We start from the raw sequence: 20,460 nt of genomic DNA, 5'->3' as shown, positions 1-20,460 counted from the left end.
TCATGTTCAGTAGATGATTTCTTCTCCCAGTAAAGTAGGGTAAAGTGACTTCCAGATGCTGTCAGTGTGGGAAACCAAGTGTTTGCTAAATACAGTAGTAAAGTATGTTTTGTTTTATTACATTTCAAAAATAAAGCAGTAGGTACTTACTTTCTCATTCTGGTGCTCTTAAGGTATCACGGTTTATTTAGAGTCTCTTTTCAGCAGGGCCAGGAGTTGTTTGGTCCTGAGTAAAAGGTAAAACTCCTAGTTAAGGCACCACCAGGGCACTCAGAAACAAATCGGCTTGTGAGTTTAGCAGTTCTGTTCCTTCTCAATTTACTGTTTATTAGAACTTCTTTGCATTTTTATTCTTGCTCAGCTTGTAACTTTTCATCATGACTTACATGAAAGGAGCATTGCTACATGAGTGAGGCAGTACAGGTCTGCCTTTAGACTGTGCTGTAATAACTTGTCATTCATACAGAGGTTTCCTTTGCAAAGGAACACGAGCTCCTTCTCATCTGGAAGCTAGAAATATTTCTTCTGTAAGGTTCAACTCTGTGACAGCCTAGTTCAGAAACTGAATTCCAGTGTCGCATGTGATGAGCTATGGCAGCTCTGCCCTGGGCTTTGTCTTCTGGAAACAGGAGCTCTAATATTATCTGGCAGCCCAGCAGCATTCCAGGAGCTAAAGGGTGGGGTGGTATTTCACCAGTGGGCAACAGAAATCAAGCTTCATTTAATACTAGAACAAAAGAAGTATTCAAATTTCTTTCCCACTGAGATATTTCACAGGGGAAATCTGATAGGAGGAAGGGTTGTTGGTTTTTTTTTTTCCTAGAAATGAAAATATCCCCTTTTGGAAAAGTTTTGGGGAAAAAAACAACACCTTTATAAGTGAAGCCTTTCATGTCTCTGTTCACAGAACCACAGAGTGGTTGAGGTTGAAAGAGAGCTTTTGAGACCATTTGTTGTAACATCCCTGCTTCAAAGCAGGGTCATCTAAACCAGGTTGACCAGGACCATGTTCACTCAGGTTTTGAATATGTCCATAGGTGGAGACTCTGCAACCTCTCTAGGCAACCTGTGCCAGGGTCTGGCCACCTTTACAATAAAAAATATTTTTTTCTTCTGTTAGGTGGAATTTCCTGTATTTCAATTTGTGCCCATTGCCTTTTGTCCTGTTAATGGGATTACTGAGAAGAGCCTGGCTCACTCTTCATTTTTCCCCACTGAGTATTTGTGCACATTCATAGGATTCCCCTGAGCCTTTTCTTCACGAGGCTGAACAGTCCCAGCTCTCTCAGCCTTTCTTCACTGGAGATGCTGCAGTCCCTTCATCATCTTAGTGGCCCTTTGCTGTACTTTCTCCAGTATGTCCATGTCACTCTTGTACTATGGAGCCCAGAACTGGACACAGTGCTCCAGGTGTGGTCTCATCAGTGCTGATTAGAGGGGAAGGATCACCTCCCTTGAACTGCTAGCAGTACTCCTTTTAGTACACCCCAAGATACCATAAGCTTTGTTTGCTTCAAGGGCACATTGTTGGTTCATGTTCAATTTAGTTACCACCAGTATCCCTAGGTCCTGTTAAGAAAGCTACTTTCCAGCTGGCTGGCCCCCAGCATAGACTGTTGCATGTGGTTGTTCCTCCCTAAGTGCAGGATTTTTTGACTTCTCTTTGTTGACCTTCATGAATCGCCTGGCAATCCCAGACAAAGTATCCAGATGCTCAAGAGCTCAAAGAAGCAAAGCCCAGAAGCTGCTGCACAAAGTGCTGTGCCAGTTGGCTGCCTCTGTTGGCTGCACTCTCACATAATGTGTATGTAGCATCTGTCAGATGCTGCACAATTCTTCATACTGTGAGGGCTGCAGGAAAAAAACCAACAAACAACAATGGAGTTTTTATTCACTAATTAAATTGTGTGGATCAAACTGATTGTGTAAGTTACCTAGCTGGGTTGGTTTGGTTTAAGGACGTGGGTCCCAGCTCTGCATGAAAGTTTACAGACAAGCCAGTCTGGGGTGGAAGTCATCCATTGTCTTGTTATAGTACTGAAGGACTGGAAATGGGTCAGTTGTACTCCTGCAGCTCTACAATTACTGTAGTTTACCTTAGGGTTGGGATTTAAAGAAATGTGGGGAGAGCCTGTTGCTGCCAAGTGAAAGTTTTGCTCCAACAGCCAACTCCCACTCTCCAAGCACTTGTCACTTGTGCTGGTACACATGGTATGTATGTCTCCTGGAGCTGACACAGCTGAGCAACAGGGCAGAACAACTAACCTCATGTAAAAGAGGAGTTTTCCGCCTGTTTAGTGAACTGGATCAGATTGTGGAAGAGTCCAAGCTTCGTGCTGCAAGAAAGCAAGAAGGACCCATAAGACTGGGAGTGACCATGGCAAGGAGGAAGGTGACAAGAGACACATATACTGGAGGCGGGGGGGGAAAAAAGAAGAGAAAGGGAAAGGGCTTCCACTCAGCTCAGATGTTCTGTGCCTGGATCCTAATAGTTGTCTAAAAGCTAACACTTTTTAATCAAGAAAAGAGGACTGTCTGGCTCATCAAGCCACTGAATTGAGCCCTACACTATTATAGGCAACCAGCTGCTATAAGCCCCTTAAGAAACTGATCAAGGGCCAGCCTTAAGAGCCAGTTATTCAGATGTTCCAAAAAACAATCTGTTTCCATCCCTTGACAATTTCTAAATTAATTTTGCGGCTATTGTAACAAGAGAGCAGTAGAGTATGTGTCAATTGTTTTGTATTGTTAACTTCCTTAGTCTTCCTGTGCATTGACTCAGAAAGCACCTTTTAAAAGAATCTACCTTTTTGAAAGATGGTTTCATTTGATAACCAGCAAGGGTTTTTTTTCATTTGCTTATTTTTTAGTTTAAGTCACTAACTCCAGCTGTTTTTACAGGGCGCACATTTCCAACACATCCATACTTCTCAGCACAGCTGGGAGCTGGTCAGCTCTCACTCTACAATATTTTGAAGGCCTATTCACTTCTGGACCAGGAAGTAGGATATTGCCAGGGCCTTAGTTTTGTAGCAGGAGTTCTGCTACTTCATATGAGTGAAGAAGATGCTTTTAAAATGCTGAAGTTTCTCATGTTTGACATGGGCCTGAGAAAACAATATCGTCCTGACATGACAATTTTACAGGTATGATTTCACGTTTTTTAAATAAAAGAAAACAAATGTTAAATTATAATAATGCAGTATAGATAGCTTTGTCAAAATCTGGACTTGAACTTAAATTCAGTCCTGAAAACGGGAAGGATAATGTGGGAAAAGAATGCATCAACTTAAATGCACTAGTTTCACATAAAGACTACTGGGGAAACTATGAAAACCATAAATAGGAAGAATTCTGTTACATGTTGTATGAGGTTCAAATAACCCTGCAAATAAACCTGTTGCAGGCTCACAGATGACCATCCTGGATCTTTTAGGTGGCTTCTGAGTATTTTTTAACACAATTTAACACATACCAATTTACGAATGTCTTTACCTTTTATAGTAGGGATATGGAGCATGGGCTTGGCTACCATGAATGTTAAAACATGTTTATCTTTAGTCTCTGTGTTCTTATTCCATGCAGATCCAGATGTATCAACTGTCTCGACTTCTTCATGACTACCACCGAGATCTCTATAACCACCTAGAGGAACATGAGATTGGCCCCAGCCTCTATGCTGCTCCCTGGTTTCTCACCATGTTTGCCTCCCAGTTTCCTCTTGGATTTGTAGCCAGAGTGTTTGGTAATTTGTCTTAAAATGTCTGTCTGTTCTTTTTGACGTCTTTTATTTGGAATCCTGTTAGTAGGAACAGCATTATTTTCCAACCTGTTTAAGACACCCAGGAGAAGTATTGTACTTACTGTTGGTGAAGAGAACAACAGGGGTCACCTTGTGGAGCATGTAATATTTACAGTAAAACGGAATGAGAGAGGAGAAAAGCATGTGACAATCCCAAACTGTCCTGTCTTTTCATCCTCGTTGTTACCTTTTTCCACCCTGTCACCATTTGTAGAGAGGTTGTGCAATGTGATGCCATGAAGACATGGTGTTATGACAATGGCAATTCAGCACCTACAGTTAGTTTTAAGCTGAAAAAGAGATGTAACAAAGGCATCATCTGAGAAATATATCCATTTACTCCATTATTGTCTCCAACAGTGTCAGTGGAAAAGGATTTTGAGGGCTATGTTTTTAAAACACACACAGTGTTGGCCCTTGCAGTTTAATCCTGGATTTACTCTACAGAAAAATAGTATTTGTTATCCTTATGATTTTAGCTTGACTGATAATCTCACTTTCCAAAAATATTTGGAAGCATACAGGGCTTGGGCACTAAAGTCACTTCTGTTACCTGTTTTTGGAATCTACAAAAGCAAAGTTATTTTTTATTAAAATTAAATTCCAATTGAGAATTTACCTTGATGATGTCTTACAGATGTCTATTTCATAGATTTAACTATTTGGTGTTTGAAAAGATGCTTTATTTCCTTTTCACTTTGTTTTTCAATTTCATTATGTGGTACTGGTTCATCCATGATAAGCAGGGTGGATTAGAGCTTTCCCCACTGATTCCTCTCTTCTAATGAGAAGCTATTTTTATTTCTCTTGTCGGTCTCACTTAAGAGATGTAATGAAGCAATTCTTTATTAGGGTATTAACATTGGCAATTTCCTGACAAAAATTGTAGTCTCATCTACCACAATAACAAATAATGGATATAGATTCAAAGAAGAACCAACAAGAATTGTATCCTGTTTCTGTTTAAGGACATGCCAAAAGTAGTGCTAGAAGCAATCATGGTGAGAATCATGGCATATAGCTAAGTAGAACTACAGGTCCTGTGATTTGCATCCTAAGTCCCTGATTTTCAAAAAAGGGAAAAAAAGAAGACCCACTGAACTACAGGCCAGTCAGTCTCACCTGTGTGCTCAGCAAGATCATGGAGCAGATCCCCCTGAAGGCTCTGCTGAGCCACTTGGAAAATGTGGAGGTGGTTGGTGGCTTCACTAAAGGGCCTACAGGAAAACTGAAGAGGGACTTTTTGCAAGGGCATGTTGTGATAGAATGAAGTGTAGTGGTTTTAAGCTGGAAGAGGGTAGATTTTGAATCAGATATTACAATAAATCGTTTACTGTGGAGGTGGTGAGACACTGTGGAACAGGTAGCCCAGAGCAGATGTGGATTCTCCCCTCCCTGGAAGTGTTCAGGTTGGATGGGGCTTTGAGCAATCTGCTCTAGTGGGAGGTGTCCCTGCGCATGGCAGGGGCGTTGGAACTGGGTGATCTTTAAGGACCCTTCCAACCCAAACCATTCTATAGTCCATCATTGGATGATTGTAGGGCTTTAGAAAGCAAAGATTTTACATTAGAATAGAAGACAGATACATGATTTTCACAGGACTGATTTTAGGTCAAGAACAGGAAAGCATGTGTGACTGAAACTGTTAAAGGTCTCTGATATTTTGTAGAGTGGAAGTTCAGAATGACCAACACTTTCAGTTCTTAATGTTTCTGAGTATTCAGTAATTTCCTTAAAACACTATTTAATAGATGTATGTAAGTCAATAATATTGGAGATTCTTTTACATTGGAAAGTAAAATCTCATCTTCACCCATGGTAAAGACTCTGAAACACAACTATAAACCAAAAAAGGCTAGAGCAACCTCTTTGCTGGTGGCTGTCCTTAGCACATGGCAAGTCAGGATCCAATCAGTTCTGACCTGTGTGTTGCACACTTGCAGAATACACGTACATTTTCATTGCTCACTTGTGAAAACCCTTTGGATGAAATAATGTTCCTTTTAATTTTTTAAGAAACTCATCTATAGTTTACTAAGATTGCAAGATGGCACTTCTGTTTTCTGACATGGTACCTCTGAACCCTTCATATTTGAAGCCCCACTGCTATTAAATAATCAGCTTTAACAAAGAAGTGTTCTTTAATACTCCTACTTACTAATGGAGGACACTTGGTAGAATAGTGTTTATTTTGTTTCAAGATTTTAGATAAAACTTTTTCTTTTTTTCTAATCCTGTAGGCTTCCAGTCATGTTGACATTAATTTGGGTACCCTCACTGTACTGCTGTTGGCTGGTAGCCCACTTAACGGGAAGCGTGGGGAGTGGATAACAAACACATCTTTGTTAAGCACTTGCTGTTTTAAATGAGAGAAGGATTTCAGTTGTATATTACCTGCTCAGCTTATAAAGACATTAATCAACAACTTATAGGTCACCTTGAGTTAATCTGTGTGTCTTTATGGGGCAGGTGCTGCATCATAAATATTCTTTTCAGCTCAGTTTTTTTCACTTCAAGTTTCCTAGGTGTTCTTCAGCGTTCCCTGGCCTAATACAGAGCTGTTCCTATAAACCATTTTCCCATAGTTTTCAGTTTCATTAGAGAATTGAGGCAGATGCCTGCTCTGTTACCACTTTTCAATCATTCCTGCCTTTGCAATTCACATAGAATCAGAGTTGAAAAATTTTACACCAGTTTTAGGACAAATGGCAGCAAAGTGCAAGATGCATGGTTAGTTACTACTTGTGCTTTTCTTTCTCAGAGAGAGAGAAAAGCAAAATGAGTTATGGCTGCACTATGCCAGGCAAAAAAGTGCAAGGGGGAATTTCATTCTGATACAATTTTGAAAAGAGAAGTTGCTTTTACTAAGAAGGGCAGTTATTAAGTGTTTTCATATGAGATACTTGTGGTTTTGCTAGGGGTTGTTTCCTTTACTGTGTGGTAGGTATTTTCTCTTTACTCTTTTCTTCCCTCCCCACCCCCCAAATCATTAAGACACTATTTATTTGGTGTCATTGTGCTACTTCTTAAATGATTGTGATTTTATTCATAGCTTCAAAGACAAGGAAGGGAAAGAGCAAGAGAAAAGCCCTTAAAAAATATATTTAGGAAATATGGAGAAAAGCCACAGTATCCTCTGTTCCTTTTCCACCTCCACCAGTATTGTTTTATATGTTAGATGCTTTTGCCTATAGTGAGTCTCTCAATAAAATCAGCAGCAGATTCTGAGTTATAGTAGCAGGGAAGTCAAATGCAGGGCAATGCTGTTTATACTGTGGACAGATGGGTTTGTGAAGATGGATTTCTTTTCCAATTATTTCATTGCAGTCTTCTGTTTCTTTCATCTATAAAGACATAGACAATTTGTAAAGAAAAAGAAAAGAGAGGAAGCTGCATTGAAAGGTCACTATATACTGTGGTTTCAGTGTGCTTGAATGTACGCCATGTGCTGTCATTGCAGGGCCACCTGCAGTATTAACACTTAAGCTGTATTACTAAGATTTCAGGGTACTTATTAGAATATTAACATAAGTGGTTGAGATGCATACTAAAAATAAGCACATGCACATTAAACTTGAGGCTGCCGGAAAGTGCACACTCAGACTTATAAGCTCAATGTTGTATTACTGAGATTTTGTAGCTTTCTCCACCAAGTGAGAAAAGACCAGAACTTCAGGTCTTTGGTTGTGTCTTCGGGTGTAGTTTTGCCTGTTGCGTTAGGATTTCTCAGTGGCATTAGGATTATAACTCTATTCAAATTTAGGTTCCTATGAACATCTCAAAACCCAGAAAAATACTACAAACATTAAAAAGTGGCAACACATGACAAACTTGACCACCTGGTTTATTGTGTATTTATCTTAAATTTTAATTTGATTTTTTTTTTTAATGAAAACTTACTAACAAATTAATAATTGATTGTGTTAGTCACAGTAATAATCTTGATCCTACAAAACTTCTAAAGCCATAGCCACAGTAATAAAAGCACATTGTCTGACAGGGTTTATCTAGTCTCCAGATGTGCTCCTAAGAGAAGTTGTTGTCCTTGGATATTTTACTGTTTTAATATTTCTGTCAAAAGATGTACTTGCCTGATGTACTCTGTTTTTTCTTTGTTTTCACAGATATGCTCTTACTTCAAGGATCAGAAGCTATATTTAAAGTGGCTTTAAGCCTTTTGGGAAGCCACAAGCCCTTGATTCTGCAGCATGAGAACCTAGAAACTATTGTTGATTTTATTAAAAGCACTCTCCCCAACTTGGGATTGGTACAGATGGAAAAGACCATTAGTCAGGTATGAAACAATCTGAACATACTAGTAGTATGCAAAGAAACGCTCTGTCTAGCCAGTTATTGACAGAAGGATCACAACTGTGCATCATGTTACTTCAAGCTAAAAACTTGCACCACTTAGGTCACCTGCCGAAAGCCATTGGCTTTGAGCAGGAGGAGGGTGAGATACTCTGTTTAGGCAGCTCTCACTGCTCTAAATGTGAAGTGGGCGGGTAGAAGTGGCTTGAAGGGAGAGCGGTTCTCCCGCTTTGATCAGGGCTGCCTTGAAAAGAGCAGCTGTTTGACCAGCCCTGCAGTCCATACAGAGCTCCTGGGCTAATCCCCATCCTCCTCACATCTTCTGTAGCATGGCCTTTGGTTTACATGCCCTAACATGCCTTCAGTTAGCTAATTTTCAAGTCGAGCTTTTGATTTGCCTCATATTTCCCCCCTTTCAGACTTGATACTCTGGGTATGACCGCAGGGATTTCCCTCCCTTTTCAAGAGCACAGAGGCTAGAAGTGGCAGAGGTCACGAGAGGAACTGACATTCTGCCGTGCTGAATGGCACCATTTGTTTTATTGAAATTTCTACAGTGTGTGTTCTCTGGAGATTCTCAGACCTACAGAAAATGAAAGTTCCATATGTGTAGCCAGACTGAAATTAAATTTGTGTTTCAGCTTTCTGTAGTTAGATGCTTAGTATGTGTATTTCTGCTGCTGTACAACTATTTTTCTTTTTCATAGCATATGTAACATAGCATATAAATATGCATTCATAAACTGATGTTTTCTTTAATCATATCCAGCAGTTAAAGTTTGGTAGACAAAGTAGATAAATAAGATAGGAGATAATTCTTGTTATTTCATCAGGTATTTAAAATAGAATTTGATTTTTGGTGCATTTCCAAAAGGAATAAAGTGCAAAAGATTTAAAAATAAAGAATAACCCTTGAACTTCTACTCTTGGGCTATTTTCCAGATGCATTTTTAAATCAACTTTTGTTTCTAGTATGTTCTATGATTGGCACACTTGCCTTTTTCATTTACCACCTTCCTCACCACTTTCAGAGGAGATAACTAGCTCAGCGATATTAGAGTCATATTTCCTGATTAATTTGTAGGGAGATGTTTGCCAAAACCCAGAAAAAAGAAAATACAATAGTAGCATTTTCTTCCTTTGGGTCACTCTGTGCACCTCAATTTATCTGCTTTTAAAATAAAGTTTTTTCTTAAGATTCATGTGTAAGACTGAGCACTCATTTCAGTGATTCATAGTTAACAATAAGAGAAATCTGCTTTGACATTTCATGTTTCCATTAAGTGTATTAGTGTAAGGATAGATTATTTAATTTTCTTTCATTCTCTAGGAGTACAGTAGAATCATAAGTAAACCTAGCAATGTTTACTGTTTTTCATTTAAAGCTTTCATTCTACTTAGCCTTACACTTGTACATCTGGCACATGGGCTTGGACCACACTATTCCAAAGTGACATCAAATTCTGAGTATGTCTAGGAGGGTTTAGGCAAAACTGAGATGCATTAAATTTGAAATGTAAAAAGGGAAACACCCTACAGAGTCTAGACTTCTTGAAAAACTTAGTGTAAGTGATTTTGCTGAAGTCAGGCAAAATTAAGTGGACCATGCCAATATATTGCATTCTACTGCCTCAGTCTTGCCATTTCCAGAGTGGGAAATGTGAGTGCCAAAAATTAAGTCCTTTTTTTGTACACACAGGTTAGATATCCTAGTCTAGATCCATAGGTTGTAAAGCATTGAATGAGCTATATATCTGCACAGCACTTAATAATCTTTTTATATACAACAGGTGTTTGAAATGGATATTGCTAAGCAGTTGCAAGCTTACGAAGTTGAATACCATGTGCTTCAGGATGAGCTTATAGATTCATCTTTAAATGACAATCAGAGACTGGATAAATTAGAAAAGGCAAACAGTAGCCTGCGCAAACAGAACTTTGATCTCCTGGAAGAACTGCAGGTACAATTTATATTTCATAAACACTCTTAACTTATCCACCTTTTCAGAAGACATCATCCTACAGCAAGGTACAGGAGGGACTGGCATTTGGTCTAGTGACTTTAAAATACAGCTATTTGCAATTTTACTTAGTTTAGCCTTTGAATTTTAAATGCAGAAGAAATTCTGAGAAGGGGGTGGATAGAGCATATGCTTGCAGTTAGTGAGAAGTTGACTCATTGTGCTCTCTCTTCTCTTGTAATTAAAATCATAGCTGTAGAAGATGACTAACAATACACAAAGTGCTTTCTCAAATTCATTTTTATATTTTCAGTCACTGCTTTATTACAGTGAGGATACTGGTTTATCACGAATGGGAAAGCCAATGCCAGGGTCACAATTTAGAGATAGATCAGATATGGGGCACATTGTCTATGAAGATGTACTACTGTTTCTTACAAGATTTTTTAAACTGTTATCCAGATTGTTTAGACAATATGTGAAATAATAATTTCTTATATATGCTTGGTGCCTTTTCAATCTGCAGCTTTTTCAGAGGCAGTACAGCTGGTCTCTATGGGGGTTATTTTTCACTAAACTGTTAAAGAAGTCAGCTTTCTGGCTGCTTTATAACAGGACATTTGTTATAAAACTTTTCACTGTGCATTTAGATTGATGGAGAAAGGGGACTTCAAGGGTAAGGAGACATTTCAAGCCTCTCAATTATTGTTAAAGATGTAGACTTTGTAAGGTGGTAGGTGAGGAAACGAGTTCATGTTTCTCAGCCATTGGTCCCGTATCAGGACAACCTAGCCAAAGATAGCCATGCAGACTTTGATTTCCTCTTCTAACAAAAATTTGCTTAAGCTGTAAATTCTGATCCTCTGATATCTGAACCTATTTCAGGTTCTAAGATGAGCCTTAAAGAAGTCAGAGGAATAGCTCTTTCCTTGAGATGTTTTCTTAAAGCGTCAGGCACACAGGCAAGGAAACTGTTGAACACAGCATGTGGGAAAGGGACTTCTGGGACGTGATTCAAGATGTCATGTCCTATAGATTCCGACATCAGGGGATCTTCTACCACCTCCCTCCCCTAAAGTCTTTGCAGCCCTAAGCAGTTTTTCACAAAGCTCTTCTCCACCTGAATGCTGGCAAATCAGAACCTAACATCTTAGTTGGGAATTTTACTGTCTAGTGTTGGAGCAATCCCTTTGTCTTGGTGGTGGGCCTATTAGCCTTTGTTTCCTATGGTAAAACACGACCCATTCCTCATGGAAGGAAAATGCATCACCAAACAATGCAGGTCATGGTTTGTCAATATTTTGCCCCCAAAGGCTGAACTTTTAAACCTACCATAGTTGCATGGAGGACAGTGAGTTCATCAGAAAGGCAAATACTTCCTTGAAAGCCAAGACCATCTAATCTCCCAATGTTATCCAGTGCTGAAACTTCCAAACAGATCTCTGCTTTTGTCATAGTACCTCAGCTTCAGATCTCATGTGATGAGTTTGAATGATCTACTGCTTTGGAATTTTCCAAGATGTGTTGTCCATTTGCATGTTGCACTAAATTCCCTCTTCCCCCTTTGCCTCCAAATCCAGCATTTGTTAGACTCAATATTGAAATGAGGATCCAGCTAACAGGCTGGGTTGTCTTTGCTTTGCAAAGCATGTGGAATTCAATAAATATGCCTGGACAAAAATGTCTCCCAACTGACCCATAGAGAGAGGCTTATTTTCACCTGCAGTTCTTTGGTACATAATTACAGAAGTAATAATTTTCTAATTTCATTACTCTGCATTCTGGTCTGAGTTTTAATTGTGAACCAATCATAGAATTGAAGCAATCAAGTTGAGAGAGGGAAGTTTCTTTTTACAGGCAACACCATATTGCTGTGATCTAACAACATTAATAATTGCATTTTATCTCTGCAATTTGGAAAGAATTTTATATGTATTAATTAATCAAAAAATAGTTTAAAGTTGATTTCAGTTATTAATTAATTTCCTTATTTTTTTCTTTCCTACCCTTCCTCCTTTCCTCTTACTTTCAAAGGTGGCTAATGGAAAGATCCAAAACCTTGAAGCCACAGTAGAGCTTTTACTGACCAATGAAGGCAAATTGAAGCAGACCATCCTCACTCTTGAGCAGGAGCGAGCAGCTTTGATGAAAGCAGTGGAAGAGATGCAGAAAAAGATTGGTGATACAGATGGGAAGCCTCTGCTTACTAGACAAGAACACATGGATGCTGACTGATACTCACAGTTGTAATGGAGCAGAGAAGCTGAGCAAGAAACAAAGGGAAGAACTGGGTCTTTCTGTCATGATTCATGGGGGTTTGACATTGTCACCTTCATTGTACATGCTTGGTGGCTTCCCATATCAGAGAAGCTGGTTTCTTGGGGAGAAGGCTTTTTCTTCACAGTATGTAGAAATACTACGAACAGTAAGATGCCACATAATAATAAGCAGAAGAAACTTAATAGTGCATGCAGTCATACACAATGCACCGTAAAGATGTCATGGATTCTTCCATAAGTGCTTCTAAACCTAAGTGCTCTGTATTCATCACATATTTTGTGTGTAGGTCACCACCATGTTAAATAGCATATTCTTTAGAAGGTCCCTTGAATAAATAGGGTGGTGTAAAACCTTTGAATGGATGACTGCCCCATTGCAGCTATGCAGTGGTAACATTTACAGAGAGTTTTGTGGTTGAACTTGAGATATTTTTGACAGTGTAATTCCCCTGCAGTTTGACTGGTTTCTGTTAATTATGTTGTTTACGCTTCAGAAAACTGCTTCCTGATGCTTGAAGGTGTCAACCTATTGGACTCCAGAGACATGGACTTCATCATATGTAACTATGCATAATTGTAGGGTTACCATCTGTTTTTAGAAGTACTTTGGTTTAATACTTTTTTGTTTGTTTGTTTAACAGCCATTAATATAATGTATTGTTAGTTGGCATTATCTGATAAACTTACTGTATATAGTAACTCTGCATTATGCTTAACAAAATACACTAACATTGGTTTGGTGAAGCCTGCGACTCTTGCAGCATCATCCAAGGATTCCTATTCAGACTCTTCAAGCTTCATCTTATTTATTTCTGATGTGCTGTGTGATGTAAGACATCCTTTTACTGGGAAACTAATGCCACTGTCAATATTTTATCCCTTTATTTGGTACTCTCTGCCCAACTGTTCTCTCAGAAATGTTATTCTTTAAGACTTTCTGAAGTAGTGGAGGCATTTCAAGAGTTTCATGTTGTGCCAGATTATAAAGGGCAAGGCAGTTTGAATTAGGACACCATTATTTTTACAATGCAACTTTCAAGTAAGACTACATATGTAAATAAAATGTTCAGTTTCCTTAATAAAATGAAAGCAGTTTTCAGGCCAGTTAAAGCGCCACTACTACAAGTGCAATAATATTAATGAATATCCAGTTGTCTGGGTTTGCTTCAGATTTAGGAATAGTGCCATAGTTTTCTTCAGACGCCAAGCACAGAGATGATAGGCATCAGTGTTTCGTTATGGTGATGTGGGTTTTATTTTACTTTTTTTTTTCTTAAATTGATGGGTTTATTTTTAAAATTTCAAAGCACACTTTTTTTTCTCTGACTGGCAATGTACAAAAAGCTTTGATTTGCTTTTTTTCCTATCCTCATGCAATTCCCTCTGACACATTATGGTTGTAGCTTAATAGGAAAGCTGTAACATTCATCTACTGTGCAGAACAAATACCTCTGTAGGTGAAAAAAGAGAGACTTTACTCTTCAATTTGTAGAAGCTTTGTTTAACTGTCATATCATTAATATGTCTGGTTCTTGCAAATCCACTCTGTATTCACTTAGTATTGAAAATCCAGATAAATCAATTATTATTAATCTATTTACCTCTTAGGCTCTTTTTTGTTTTGTTTTGTTTTAATTTGGAAATCCACACTGAAGCTCGTGCTTCATGTTTAAAATCTTGTCATAATGGACCTCATACTGTTAGAACACTCAGTAATGTTGCATTTTTACAGCATAGTGCCATAATTCATACACTGACTTTTTAAAAAAGCAATAAAAATAATAATAATAATCTATGCCTACATGAATGGTTTTACGTTTTTTTACAATTAAAAACAAAAACATAGTAGGTGGGGTGACAGTTCAGAACTGTGTAAGATGAGATTTTCCCTGAAAGTACAGTACCATCTATGTGGTTATTTATGAAAACTCTTAGTTCTCAGGCTCTTATAAAGATGCAAAGTATCCAGTTGTGATATTGGGACCTGCATCTGCATGTGTTGATTAAGGTGAAGTACACTCCACATGACTCCAGGGATGCATTCCTTTCTGTAATGTTTGCTTTGTAAGTGGAGGACTGCTTCTAGTCCAAGCCTGCTATTGATAATTCATGTCACAGAATCATAGAATCATCAAGGTTGGAAAAGACCTTCAAGATCATTAAGTCCAACCATCTGCCCTACAACCCCCAACCACTAAACCAGCTCCCAAAACACCACATCTACCCGTTTTTTGAACACCTCCAGGGATGGTGCCTCTACCACCTCACCACTCTTTCTGTGAATAAATTTTTCCCAATATCCAGTCTGAACCTCCCCTGGTGCAACTTGACTCCACTTCCTCTTGTCCTATTGCTAGTCACTAGGGAGAAGAGCAAAACCCACCAGTGTCATTCCAGAAGCAAGTGCAATTAGATGAGAACTAAAGTCATTGTTCTCAGAATGGAGAAATGCAGTAAATAAATAACAAGCAACTTTTTGCTTTTGCGACTAAACAGGTGTAACTGTTTCACTGTACCAGGGAGTTCAGTTTTCTGTGGGTACAAATGCATTTTCTATTTGTATATATGCGAACAAATACAATTTTGTTAAATATCTAAGTGCCTGGCAAAGTGAGGGATCATGCCATCCACTGGTCCAGGGTCTGAACATAAATGATGTAGTTGATTTCCTTCTCTGTTCTTCTTACACTGAAGCAGATACATGGTATGATGCTTCAGTATGGCTTTCCCCATCCTGTGCTGCTTTTTGTCACCAGGCTTCTCCAGTTCAAGCAGCCAGAGTGAGTGTGGAAGAAGGTAATAACAGTTTCCTTCTTCCCAACTTTGGCAAAACTTGCAGCTTTTCTCTTCAGATGTAAGAGAAGGAAGTGTAATAGAGCTCAGAACTAGTCCCAAATACTTGCATCCTTTTCCAGCTACTCTCTGTATTTGAACATCCTTACGGATGTGTAAAATGATATTTCCTGTTTTATGAGTAGCAGAAATTGTCATCACGTGCTGTCAGTCAGAAACGGTAGTTTCTGATTGGGAGCTGAATATTCTAAAAAAAAAGCCTGTAAATCTCTATGCTGGTCCTGAGCAGGAATGAACTACTGTTGGAAAATCCAAGCTGAAATAATCAGTGTTTTCCCTGTTTCACTTCCACAGATAAAAATCCCCAAGAATGATGCTTAGTTCTTGAAGGAAAGAAAAAACAGTAAAAAGGAGAAAGGAGTTCACTTGCATGTGCAACCTGGGCTTGCAAAGGTGCATGGCAAAGGCAGCAAAGTGTGCAGTGAATGGCATTGATGCAGTAGGGCAGAGAGAGGTTAGCCTGGAACATGGAAGGTACTAACGTTGGCATGTGCCACAAGAAACAGGCAGTTCCTCTAAAACCACAGCAGTGACCACCACTACATAGCTGGAGGACCTGCTGTGGTGTGGTGCAGTCACCCAGTTCTGGTTTGTTTTTTCCAACTAGTGCAAGTGGTAGTTTGTGGTAGGTACTAATGACTTCCTGTACTTCTGGCTGCTTGGTGTACCTTTCTGTTTTGCCCTCTTGTCTATTTCTAGAGATAATTACTTCATACAGAATCTGAGAATGATGATACAGTGCCTGTCATGTGGGAAAGTCAAAGCATTTTCATAAGGGCACCTCTTACAGGGCTTCCCTTGTTTAAAGTGAGAACTGAGTCACAAAGAAGAACTTGTACCAAGTATTTCAGTTTCACACTGGTTGCTGTCACTGGAATCCAGATCTTCTAAGTTGTGGTCAAGCTCTCTTGCTGGTTGTTTGAAATACTGTTCCAAAAGGTCTGTAATGGGTACTCAGTAGTCAGGCAATGCTCTTCCAAAACAATAAAAAATGGGATGTGCAGTTATTGGAACCTTGTCCTTTCCTGACAGCCATATCTCCCTCCCAGTAACTCTCTCAGTCCTACTAAAATACATTGTTTCCTTAGCAGGTACCTCCTCTGCAGGTGTCCACCACCCTCCAGCTCTTGCTTGATACACTTGAGCATGAGCAGGTGCACTGCCAGCAATCCTGAGCAGCAAGGAGTGCGGGGCAGCATCGCCAGTCAACCAGTATTCTTGGGATTTTCTTCAAAGAGCAATCCTGGATAAGAGTTGCCATTACTTAGGATGATGTAATGAAACTGTAGCTAGTAGGACTCCAAGGACAGAGCAAAGAGGACAACATGGCTTGTGCTTTTTCTCCTTTGGGATCTTCTTCCACCATACAGTGGAGCGAAGAGCTCAATCCACGTTTTTTTTACTTCAAGTCCACCACAATAGCTGCTGCGATTCCACCGTAACAAAGCAGCCTGGTACATCAACATGGCAGAGCACACCACCACTTCTTAGCCAAGTCAGCTGGGATCGTATCAGTGCCCTCAGTGCATGCCCCTCTCTCCTGGGGGGTTGGCTGCTTAAGTAGATAATGCAACTTAGATAATGCAGACATCTAGCTTTGAGGCACTTCTGGCCTCCAGCAGCTTCTGGCCTCAATGCCTGCTGGCCTTGCAGCCCTTCAACAAAAAGCTGGAAGAAGCCAGGTGCTTCCTGCCCTGTCTCCATCTCTGAATTTAAGCTGAGACTCTTGTACTTGGTCCTGGCCTGAGCTACACTGCAGCCACACTTGCATCTGGCCACATACTTTTGTTGATCCTGACCTACAGACTTGGCTTCCTGGCTTGACCTCAGACCTACCTCACCACCACATCCTCCCTTGCTTGTTCTTTTTGGGTATTGTGGGACAGCCCCACAGGAAGTTGCTCCCCTTGCCTGCCTGCTTGTCACCCTCAGCTCCTGGCTCTCTTTCTGCCTCAGAGCAGTGCCTGCCCATGCTGCTCCCCAACATGCAGCCCCACTGCCCAGCTCAGGCTGGATCTCTTAAGTTGCTTCCAGTTGAATCCAGTGCAGGGCTGGTCAGAGCTTGTTTAGGTGTCTCCACATGCCACTGCTCTTCATTGAGCAAGCCAGCCAGTTCTCTTAGGTTTGCTGAGGGATCTCCAACACAATGGTTGCTCTGTGTAAAAGGGCCCTTACTGGTCTTCCATCTATTTCAAAATACCATTATCACATTATTTTCCACTTCAAACAGTGCACTGTATTTGCATAGCATGTTGATGACACCAAAAAGTGCCAAAAAAAAAAAAAATACGTTTTGACTACAGCTGGATGAATGCCATGGTTGCTTGAGGCACCTTGGATCACTGCACAGGGCTTATACTGTGTCACGCCCTGTGATGTGCAGTAACTTTTATTTAACGGAGCTTAAGAAGAACAGGTGTGTGGGAGGGAGAACAGCCTGGGCAGCCAAGCTCACCCTTGGGAGTGCAATCCAGGCATTGCCTTTGGAAGGCACATGTGTGGCTTACACCCACAAAGTTTTGCATAGCCTAAATTAGGGTGGATCACTGGGGACTCATTTGCTCATGTAGCTGCCAGAAAGTGTTCCTTTCATCTAAACAAACCTGAGGCTGCAAGAATTCAGTGCCTCAAAGTAGGCCTTTTCAGCATAACCCAAAGCAAATCGGTAGGTTCTTCATTAGGTAGAAGACTCTGCTTATTCTTTTGTATAAATGGATTTTTTCTTCTAATTGCATCATGTCTTTCCATACTGTTAGAAAAGCTTTGGCACTATAGATGCTAAAATATGATGAAACTCCTCTTACAGAGCAAACAGAGATGATTAAAACAGGGCTTCTGGAGAAGCTTGTACTAGCTCACTATCCCCAACTTTTCTGCAACATTTCAGAACCCTAAAGAGATTTTAGGGAATTTTCCTGACATTTCTAAAGTGCTGTATTTCTAGCACTGTTCTGTAACACTTCTTAACATTTTACACTAGATTGCTTGTCTAAAAAGGAGTTATACATTTTTTCTTCTTCCAGCTAATAGCATATGACAATTACCTTTTGTATCTGTCTGTTAATAACGAGACAGCAAGTTTCCATTTCTCACTAGTTATTTGCAAGTAAGTCTAATCAAGATGGTCCTCAGTAGAAAAATTGTGTTGCCACATCTTGAGTCCCCCTACTTCTCTAGAAAGTGAGGTTAATAATACTTTTTAATTAGCATTTAAGAAGTTTCCAAATTCTCTTTTTTCAGAATTTTTCTTTCATAAACTGTTATAGGATAAACAGATACTTACAACACTCCCGTATGGAGTCTTTTTCCATGTTTTCAGCACCTGGTGTTTAGGATGATGTTGGCTGTGTAGATAGTGACATGTTTTGCAATGTCAAAGATTTGGAATTGCCAAGGAAAAAATTGAGTCAAACAGTATGTTTCTTCCATATTTTAGTTAAGGTGAGCCAAGCAGCTTGCAGAGTTGACCACTGATTGGGACTCTGAGCTCAGCAAGCTATAGATCACTGATGGGATTAGTGGTTCATTTATGTCTCCCCAATGTCCTCCATCTGCAGTTTTCTCTTAAGACATATCACATTCTTAGATGAAGAAATTGTGCTGTTCTTTTCAAACAGTGAAGAAAGTCAGCTAAGACTCGATCACATAACCTGGTCATCTGTTCAGGAAAGGTTGCTTCTTGCTGGAGTGGAAACTAAAGGAAGACTTTTTAATATGAAAATATCCAACAGCCTCTGGCATATCTCTGGGATACACTGATATCTTCAGGGTGCTGAGAACAAGATTCAGTTTCAATAGTACCTAGAAATGACAATCAAATAACAATTTAAGTAGCAACTTCCAGTTATGGACACTTTTACAACACGGAATCTCACTGGGGCTGAAACAAAGATGGTTCATGATGTGATGACTATCGTAAGGCTCATGCTTGGAACTTCTCTTGCTGATACCTGCTGCTTAGCTTGTATTTAACAACAAGGAAAAGCTATTTATTCACAAAATTTGGATTTTACTGTTTGACTGTCAGATCTGTGGCCTTAATTGTCTGTTGCACAAAACTTAATTGCTTGGTGTTAAGCTGCTAGGCTACATCAACAGACCAGAAGGATTGCTTTAATTCACTGACTTTGCAGGAAGACAGTAAAAAGGATGGTGAGACAGAAATTGTTTTATCCTACCAGTACAGAAATTATATCTGCATAAACAGCAGGTGGCTTGCTCGACTCCTGCAGGATTTGATAGGATTGTGTGATGGAGTCATCTATAACTACTTAATGTTACTCTATGCTAGCTTAGATGTGTGGGCTACTGTGAAAGGTGCCATAGCAGGCCATTAGCCATACTCCAGTAGCTGCCAAGCTCTGTATGGGGTAGGTGGGAAAATAAGTTTATGCTAGCATAACTCAAGCATGCATAGACAGCATGTTCTATCCTTAGAACATCTTAAGACATCTGAAATTTTTAGCATTATCTTAAAAAAAAAAAGGAAACATTACAGATTCTCTCAGAATTTGTTCAAGCATCTCAGTTCTAGAAAGGAGTACTGTTTTAACTGAGACAGATGTTTACAAGACATTACTAAATAGGTTCAGATTAAGGCAACAATTGCTTAAAATTGTGGACAAGTTAAGAAATACATATTTGGATATTTGAGTGGATCTGCACTATTCACTGAGTGTGTGTCCCAAATACAGTAAATTCTTGTTTCCCCTTTTTTAAAACTTTATGCCTCAGCCTAAGATAAAAAATTCAATTGTCAGCTTTTTCTTAAAAAAGAAGCAGGAAGTTCTATGATTAAAGGAACATGAGTGTATGTGAGAGAAGGGGGAAATGAGAGTTTCAGGAGAAAAGAGCTGACAGCAGAGATCTACCCAGGCCCTTTGTATGACCTCCAGAGAGATCTGAGCAAACAACATGCAACATCTCACTGCTGTGACCTGGAGATTTCAGGAATTTTTTCACTCACTGCAGTGTGATCTCAGATAAAAGCTTAAAGTATACTTTTCCTTGAATGCCCCTTCTGTATTTGCCTCCCCCCAGCTACTTTATCTTGTAGCATAAAAATGGGACATGTATGTAACACAGACACAAGGCAAAAACATCAGTAAGCTCTGCTGTCACTTAATATTAAATTAAGGACTTGTCAGTGTTGGGTAAATGGTTGAACTTTATGATCTTGAAGGTCTTTTCTAACCAATGTAATTCTGTAATTCTGCGATATGTCCTTTGTTGTCTGTCACTTAATCAGTATGTC

At 39.5% G+C, this 20,460-nt stretch overlaps 1 protein-coding gene across 8 annotated transcripts in view; it reads left to right on the top strand.

Moving 5' to 3' along the window:
- TBC1D1 (TBC1 domain family member 1) overlaps window positions 1–14,150 on the top strand; it is a 109,880-nt gene extending 95,730 nt beyond the window's left edge. For all 8 annotated transcript variants that reach the window (XM_051616365.1, XM_051616370.1, XM_051616366.1 and 5 more), the window contains 5 exons: window positions 2,902–3,146; window positions 3,586–3,745; window positions 7,927–8,096; window positions 9,904–10,074; window positions 12,109–14,150. In XM_051616365.1, coding sequence (XP_051472325.1) covers window positions 2,902–3,146; window positions 3,586–3,745; window positions 7,927–8,096; window positions 9,904–10,074; window positions 12,109–12,309 — 947 coding nt within the window. In that variant the 3' untranslated portion in view covers window positions 12,310–14,150. The remainder of the gene's footprint in view (window positions 1–2,901; window positions 3,147–3,585; window positions 3,746–7,926; window positions 8,097–9,903; window positions 10,075–12,108) is intronic.
- Window positions 14,151–20,460: the final 6,310 nt, after the last annotated feature.

The sequence above is a fragment of the Apus apus genome, chromosome 4 (genome assembly GCF_020740795.1).
Source record: "Apus apus isolate bApuApu2 chromosome 4, bApuApu2.pri.cur, whole genome shotgun sequence".
Lineage (NCBI taxonomy): Eukaryota > Metazoa > Chordata > Aves > Apodiformes > Apodidae > Apus > Apus apus.
Note: the sequence above shows the minus strand (reverse complement) of the source record. Positions and strands in the feature narration are given on the sequence as shown.